The 8,504-nt window shown below is 55.0% G+C and overlaps 1 protein-coding gene across 4 annotated transcripts in view; it reads right to left on the bottom strand.

Moving 5' to 3' along the window:
* Positions 1-499: 499 nt before the first annotated feature.
* DISP1 (dispatched RND transporter family member 1) overlaps positions 500-8,504 on the bottom strand; it is a 90,367-nt gene continuing 82,362 nt past the window's right edge. For all 4 annotated transcript variants that reach the window (XM_023744943.1, XM_014446087.2, XM_023744942.1 and 1 more), the window contains one exon: positions 500-4,138. In XM_023744943.1, coding sequence (XP_023600711.1) covers positions 530-4,138 — 3,609 coding nt within the window. In that variant the 3' untranslated portion in view covers positions 500-529. The remainder of the gene's footprint in view (positions 4,139-8,504) is intronic.

The raw sequence follows: 8,504 nt of genomic DNA, 5'->3' as shown, positions 1-8,504 counted from the left end.
AGAAAATAACAAATACAACTTTGGAGGGTTGGGGGACATGGTATTTAGAAATATTTCTACCAGTTTTCTTCAGAAGGGGCAGGATGCCGACGGTTCCACTTCCTGAATTCCAGCGAAAGGAGCTCTACCAAAACCCACATTCGTGGTGTGTGCAAATGTCCTAACTACTGACAACCACGGCACCAGAAGCAGCTAGAAGCAGCTATCAGCCAAACGGGGTTTCCAGGAGAACGGAAACTTCTAGATAACTCACACTCCGCTCTCTGACTCACTGCCATTATTTTTCGAACTGGATTTAGATGTAAGACAACTGGACTTTTTGAAAGTAGAAAACAGGATCCACCACCACTTCTTAGATATGTGTCCGACCGTTCACACGGAATACCAAAGTCTCCCATGATTTTTAACAAAGTGAAACCTTCTCCTTCCTGCACATCTGGGCTCCTTTTCTAACCTTCTGGGTTTCATTTCCCCTTCAAAGGAACAATCGAGGCGCCGGTTCGGAATTTAGAATTTAATACTGCATTTATTAAAGTGTTTTTATTAACAGACTTTCACCAGAAAGTTCCGCGTGTGCTAAGACAGCAGGCACGGCGGCCTCGAAGGCGGGCATCCGGCAGTGGGCACCGCACCGCGCCCGCGCCATCCTGCCGCAGCCCTGGGGGCGGTTCGGGCAGGACCCGCACCCAGCCTCCCCCACGAAATGGTTCAATAGAAATTTTGGTTCGTTCGGATGTAAACGTTCTGAGTTCACGGGGACGTCGGTCTGTGACGGGCAGGGCTCAGCCCCCCTTTCCACCCTGTCGGGCTGCCCCGCGGACCCGGAGTCCTGGTCCTCAGCCCCTGCCCCGCCCGCCGCGGTCCCCGTGTCTCTGTGCGGACCGGGTCCCCTTTGGCTATTCTCAGGATCACCTGCTTTTTGCGAGGACCCCGAGCTCCTGCAGACAAGTGCTGACGGCTCGGCCACCTGCGGGCGTGGCTCCTCGAGGCCCTGCAGGCTGTGTCCACTGCCCCTGCCCGCTGGGTCCTGGGCCTGCAGGTGCTGCCCTGGGTGGAAGAAGCAGCTCCGCGGCAGAGGGCTCTGCACTGTGGGGGGGTGCGCTCTGCCCTGCAGGCAGGGGCAGTGGTGGACGTGTGGGACGGGGGGCACGCAGCCCTCCGGGGCTCGGTGCGCCACGGGCAGGGGTGCCACGCCGTTCTGCACGTGCACGAAGCCGCCGGCAGCGCGGGCACACTGGTGGCACAAGCAGTCGCCCATCTGCTGGCAGGAGTGTGGGCCGTATTGCACGTGTCTGTAGGCAGTGGGGCAGCCGCATCTCTGACTCAGAGAGAAGAAGTGGCGCACGGCGCGCTGGTCCAGCGCCGGCTGCAACAAGGCAGAGCTCGGCTCGCCCCGGGCGCTCTGGCCGAGCTCGCCGTTGTAAGCCGCGGGCACGGGCATCCCCGCACTCTTGGCCGGGCCGCTGAGACACTCGGAGCAGACGTGGGTCTCTTCGTAGGCGGCCTTCTCAGAGGCGGGGCGGCTGGGGGACGCCAGAGGCTCCAATTCGTAGAACTCATGCTCCGCGTCCGATTTCTGGCCCCGGGGACCCGAGTGATAAGCATTCGCGCTGTGGGTTTTGCTCAGTCCCTTGTCCCGAGGACTCGCGGGCGAGGGGTGGGCGAAGGCGCTGCACTGGAGCTTCCTGGGCAGAGGGATCTGCCCGCAGGCGCCCTGCGGCCCGAGGCACCGGCACAGGCACTGGAAGAAGAAGGTGGCGAAGGCCCAGCTGATGCACATGATGAGCATCATGAAGGTGCCCAGCTGGGTGTAGGCCAGGACGGTGGACGGCATCATCATGGCCCCGGCCACGAAGGTGGTCAGGGCGGCCATGGCGATGGCGGAGCCCATGCGGCTCAGGGAGAAGACCACCTTCCCCTCCCGGTCGGCGTCCGGGGCCAGGCGGTACGCCACCCCATAGTGGACGGCGAAGTCCACCGACAGGCCCACCGCCACCGAGATGGTGACAGACTCCAACACGTTCAGCTCCCAGCCCAGCAGGACGAGAGAGCCGACCGTCACAAAAATGGTCCCCGCGATGGAGACGATGGCGTAGAGGCTGATGATCACGTTCCAGGTGGTGAGCAGCATCACGCTGAAGGCCACGGCCACGGAGAGCCCCATGGCGACCAGCGTGCCGTCCGAGAGGCTGTCCTGCAGGTCGTAGAACTCCAGGTTGCTGACGAACCAGCCGTTGCCCAGGCCCTCGGGGGCCGAGCTCAGCTCGCGGGAGATCCACGCGTCCACCTCCCGGTAGAACTGGTGCATCTTCTCGTAGGCCAGCGTGAAGAGGTAGGTGCTCGGGAACTCCAAGACCACGGCCCGGATGGTGTCGTTGATGTCGAAGCGGGGCCCCGGGGTCTTGCTGTCCAGGTGGTACCCCGTGCTGCGCTCCAGCTCCATGATGGCCCTCTTGATGCACAGCTCGAAGACCTCCTGCTTGTAGGGGAAGCTCCAGCGGCTGCAGCAGGGGTACAGGGCCGGCTCGTCGCAGTCCTGGTTCTCCATCCAGCGCTTGAAGGTCTCGATGAAGCAGCTGGTGAAGTCCTGCTCGTCCGTCTGGTAGAAGAAGGTCTGGTTTCGCAGCTTCTGGCAGAAGTGCAGAATCCAGACCTGGGACGCGGGGCTGGCGATGTTGAAGCTGCTGTCCAAGGTCAGCTTGCCTTTGCTCTTGGGGTTCAGCGGGTTGCCGTTGTCCTCGGGGGACACCCCCCAGATCACCGTGATGGGCATGTGCAGCTCCTCGCCGTGGTGGACGCGCTCGAACATGAAGAGCTTCTTGTACTCGGCGTCGTAGCGCTCGAAGGGGTGAGACGACCGGAACACCTGGAACTCGGACAGCTCCAAGGAGGGCAGCTTCATCTTGGGGTTGACGCACACGATGTAGGCGCCCCCCACGGTCAGGGCGAGGAACCAGAAGAGCCAGAGGTAGCGGAACTTGATGACGATGCAGGGCAACACCTTCTCGAAGAAGATGCGCGAGGCCTCGGAGACGGCAAACAGGGCCTTGTGGCCCGCCCGGCACGCGGCCGCCCAGCAGCTCTTGTGGGGGTACACCTGCGGCTGGGGCTTCCGGAAGCAGGTGAATATGTTGAGCAGGTACCGCTCGTGCAGCACGACCACGGCGGGCAGCCACGTGACCATCAGCAGGTAGTTGACCAGGATGGCGGTGCCCGCGTACACCCCGAAGCAGCGGATGGCCGTGATGTTGCTCACGTAGTTGGCGTAGAAGGCGGCGGCCGTGGTGAAGCTGGTGACGAACATGGACAGGGCGGCGTGCTGCAGGGTGACGCCCACCGTCTCCGCGGTGTCGGCCTGGGGCTTGTCGAACTTGGTGTAGTTCCAGACGTCGCACAGGACGAAGGCGTCGTCGGCCCCGATCCCCACCAGGATGATGAGCGCCGTGAGGTTCATGAAGGGGAAGAACTCGAAGTTGAACACCACGCGGTAGAGGAAGTAGGAGACGATCAGGGAGCTGATGATGGCGAACATGGTCATGAGCGTGATGAACACGGACCGGGTGTAGACGCACATGACGAGCAGGACGATGACGATGGCGATGGCGGGGTACACGGTGTCCATCAGCAGGTAGTCCTGGAACAGGCTGTGCTTGATCCCAAACTCGATGCCGGTGACGGTGGTGACGCCGTCGGACGCGTTCCAGCGCTCGAAGTTGTCCAGGTAGATGCCCATCATGCTCTCCCCCTTCTCGGTGGGCGAGAAGAGCATGCTGTACTTGAGGGCGGGCGCGGGGTGGTCGGCCGCCCTCGGGGCCAGGAAGTCCTTGTCCACCAGGTAGTGCAGGATCTGGTAGACGGCGTTGTACTTGGTGCACTTGCGCGGCACGTGGGCGCACTTGAGCTGGTCCTTCCTCCGGGCCGCCGCGTCCCAGCAGTCGGGCTCCAGCGTGCCGTTCTGGTAGTGCTTGGCGCAGGCGCGCAGCAGCTTCAGCGTGTGGGTCACGTCCCGCTCCACGATCTTCTGGCAGGACGACCGGTTGTTCAGGATGGCGATGTAGTTGCCCAGCGTCCAGCTGGGGCAGCAGGAGGCGGCCGTGGTCCTCTGGCAGAGGTCGCTGAACTGGGGGTGTGCCCTGATCTGCAGAGAGAGACACACAGAGGATGGGCGTTTAAAACAGGATTGCTCACCGGGGCGGCGTGGCTCAGTGGTTGAGCATCGACCTATGAACCAGGAGGTCACGGTTCGATTCCCCGTCAGGACACATGCCCGGGTTGTGGGCTCTATCCCCAGTGGGGGGCGTGCAGGAGGCAGCCGATCCATGATTCTCTCTCATCATTGATATTTCTCTCTCTCTCTCCCTCTCCCTTCCTCTCTGAAATCAATACAAATATTTTTAAAAACCAAACAACAATAGAAAAACAAAATAAGAGCTCAGTGAGGGTCTCCTGCATCCTGGACACTTTGACCTCTCTCTCATCGATGTTTCTCTCTCTCCCTCCCTCTCCCTTCCTCTCTGAAATCAATAAAAACATATTTTAAATAAATAAATTAATAAAGCGGGTTGCTCAGAGGTCTGGGTTAAGGTGGCCTCGAGGGCCAGGGAGTTACAGAAGGTAAATAGCCATCCTTGGTGTGAATGCCCAGTGTAAGTTCCCCTCAGAGCCCTGCTGTGCTAGGCTACTTTACTCTGAACAACAAAGTACTGCTTGGGGATGACAGGCAAGTGTGAAACAGCTTCAGCTAGTGCTGGTGTGGTTTCAAAGAGGGGAGGAAATTAACACCTCTTCCGTAAACAAGCCTTTTCAAAGTCCCTCTGAGAAGCAATAACGTGGAGAGGCTGTGAGGCTTGGGTATGCATACCTATCCGATCAGTTAAGAGGACAACGGGCCAATTGATTCATGAAACCAATCTGTGGCTTCATGAAACCAGTCTGTGGCTTTGCCCTAAATTTCTGGTTATCAGTATGAAACGTTGGGTGATGAAGGTATATTGGCTCAATCAACCCAGTTGCAAGCATCATGACATCTCCTAGAAAACTGTCAGCGAATCAGAAAGCAACTGGCTGGTGTGGCTCAGTTGGTTGGGCCTCACCCTGTGCACCTAAAGGTTGCCGGTTCAACTCCAGGTCGGGACACATTCCCCAAGCTGGCAGGGAGTTGGTACGGGGCATGCAGGAGGCAGCCAATCATGGTTTGTGCTCACATCGATGTTTCTCTCCCTCTCCCTTCCTCTCTCTCTCTAACAATCAATAAAAAACCTCTTCAAAACAATTTTTTTAAACAGTGACTGTTGATATCAGAAGCACTGATGACAAAGATGTATGAAAGCCCGAAAATAAAACTGTTTCCTGAAATATGTACATTCACAGGGGTGGGCAAAAGTTGGTTTATAGTTGTACAAAGAAATAATACAATAATCATACCGGAATAGAAACTCTGTGTTATGTGTACTCACAACTGTGAACCTACTTGTGCCCACCCTGGGATATATCTGATTGTAAATGAGTATGTACAATTAATACCATAAATAAGAAGGAGTTTAATGATTTCCTCCGCATCCTTTAAAGTTTACTCAAAGTGGCCGAACCCGTTGAGAACTTCCTCTCTCGGCAAACGGCTCCGCTGCCTGGTACTAGCAGGTGTGACGTCCCGGGTTCAGGGGGACAGTACTTCCCATGGGCCGCTCTTCCCGGAGAAGGCTTTTCTGCTGACGGCTGTTCTTGTTACAGAAAATGGGAAAGTTGTCCCAATGCCAAGCCTGGCCTTGCTGATTCATGCGGAAGCCAGTGCCAGTCCACGGCCTTCGGAACAGCCCCTCTTGGGAGCCCGTGCAGACTCCTCTCGGAAGCACCAGAGCTAGAGACGACCCACTTCTCACGGGCCGTCGTCTCACTTGCCAAAGGCTGTTTAGGGAGGAAACTCCAAAGTTCAAGAAGGGTGTGAGTGCCCGGCCGGCGTGGCTCAGTGATTAAGCGTCGACCTAGGAACCAGGAGGTCACGGTTCAATTCCTGGTCAGGGCACATGCCCAGGTTACGGGCTCCATCCCCAGTAGGGGGCGTGCAGGAGGCAGCTGATCCATGATTCTCTCTCATCATTGACGTTTCTCTCTTTCCCTCTCCCTTCCTCTCTGAAATCAATAAAAACATATTTTTTTTAAAAAGAGGGATGTGAATATTTTTGCCTAAACCCACCTTGATCTTTATTAAAGTGGGCTTTATCAATCATGCACGAAATACCTTGTCCAAGTGGAGGACATGTTGGCACAATCGCCTCTTTGGAACTGAGACTTACCGAAGAACCAAGTCACTCAGAACCTAAGCCCTGGCCGTCAAGATACGCAGTTAAGCTCTTGGGGAGTCAAAAGTTTTATGTGGATTTTCGACAGCACAGGGGGTTAGCACCACAAACCGCCATGCCATTCAAGGTCAACTGTACTTTACTGGGACTCAGATAAAATAAATTGGCCATGCATTGGGAACTGCTGAAGCTGGGAGACTTCCACATAAGGAATTATTCTGTTATTCTACTTCTGCATCGGTTTGAAAATTTCCATAATAAAAAGTTGTTGTTTTTAAAGATATTCTGTCGGGGGTTTAAAAAAAAAAAAAGAGCCAAAAAGGCTATCATTCAAGTGTACTAAATCAATGTTTATTGTAACAAAGCCCTCATTTTCAAGTTCACTTCCAAAGAGCAAGAATTACTTGACATTTCACAGAATAGGGTAATTCCTATTTAGCTGCTACCAGGTGAAGAGTCACACAGACTGTCAGGGGGAGCAGATGCCTAGCGGACACCAGGGAACTCTGGGAAAGCACCCTTCGGTCTTCATGGTAGATACCAGTTCCCTCCCTGCAGAGAGAGAACCCGCAGGCCCCTGCACTCAGCGGGGGGAGCGGAGAGGCAAAGCAACCCCAATGCCTGACAGTTCTCAGGTGGAGGAAGGCGAATCGCACCCATTACGAAATCCAGGATCTGCTAGAAGGAACCTGTTTGCAGCGGATGAAGTGACGGGACGGAAAGATAAAGGCAGCAGGTTGCCAGCAGAAACTGGGAAGGCAAGCACAGAATCCTGTCCTTGAATAACCTTCACAAATAACAGCAGGGTTTTTGTTTTCCACGAGGATGTCTGATCAAAGATGAGAATGTTGGACCAGACGAACACTACTTGGATGGCCACTATAAAAAGTAAACGCCAGCAGCCTCCGGAGAGGCGATCCCGATTCCAGGGCGGGGCTGGCGGATGGACCACCTTGGAAAGCAGTTCCGGGGGCGCGTGCAGGGCAAGAAGGAAGGACAGAGCTGAGACATCGTGACGGTTCACTTACCCGGGGTTGGAAGCTAGTGCCTGAGGCCCTGAGTCTAAAGGAATGGAGGACAAGGAACTGCCTAGGCCAGTGATGGTGAACCTATGACACGCGTGTCAGAGGTGACACGCGAACTCATTTTTTTGGTTGATTTTTCTTTGTTCAATGGCATTTAAATATATAAAATAATATCAAAAATATAAGTCTTTGTTTTACTATGGTTGCAAATATCAAAAAATTTCTCTATGTGACACGGCACCAGAGTTAAGTTAGGGTTTTTCAAAATGCTGACACTCCGAGCTCAAAAGGTTCGCCATCACTGGCCTAGGCGGTCAGGAGTGAGGCCGTATGGTCCCATCCGTCCCTCCGTTCAAAAGAAAAAAATGTTACTGATGCCCATACAAGATGAATACGGCACAGTGGGCCTTGCCTTCAAGTCGCTGGCGAGCGACAGGGAAATCAGACCAGAAAACCAGTGATTCTAACTCATGTGGAAGGACCAGCCTGTTATGCGGAAGGGTCTGCATGAACCTGCGGAGGGGATGCCAAGAGGAGTCCGTTCGGTGGACAGCGGCCCTAACTTGGTGGTGAGACTCAGCCAGCTGACACTCGGTTATATATTACTCGGTGGGGCTTGGCAAGCAGGTATGTCTTTATGCAGAAGACATATGTTTCTGCCATATTTTGAGGAAAAGCATTCATAGGGATGATTTCAAAATCTTTGACATTTATAAACATAGGGACAGAGTGAGTGAGAGCGACTTCTTGTAATTCTTGTGAGCAACTCTTAATTGGAGGCATTCGCAAATCGGCTGCTGCAGAAAGCATGCTGCTTATGTGGTTGTCCCGTGTCCCTGCACATTTCCTGGTTAGACGGCAGCAGGGGTGGGGGTGGCTTAAACAGGGGGTAAAGGAAGAAGAGAGAAAGGAGGCAGCAGAGCTTTAAATCATACCTTAGCTTTTAAAACTAGCGGCCGAGCTGGAGCTATTTTAAGAGGCCGAGGGAAGCAGCTAAAAGGGAGCAAGTCACCCCCTAATCCCAGGTTCTAGTAACTGCTGGCCTCGCCTCCCCCACGTGACCACGGGCCTCGTGACTGGAAAAGTGAGGGGACCTGAGAGAAGAGAAAAGGCGAGGGCTCCAGGTCTTCCTTAGAATAAGCACTGGGAGGGTCTAGCTGTCCATGAGAGCGGCCCCAGA

The sequence above is a fragment of the Myotis lucifugus genome, unplaced genomic scaffold (assembly GCF_000147115.1).
Source record: "Myotis lucifugus unplaced genomic scaffold, Myoluc2.0 scaffold_500, whole genome shotgun sequence".
Taxonomy (NCBI): domain Eukaryota; kingdom Metazoa; phylum Chordata; class Mammalia; order Chiroptera; family Vespertilionidae; genus Myotis; species Myotis lucifugus.
This window is presented reverse-complemented; position numbering and strand designations above follow the sequence as displayed.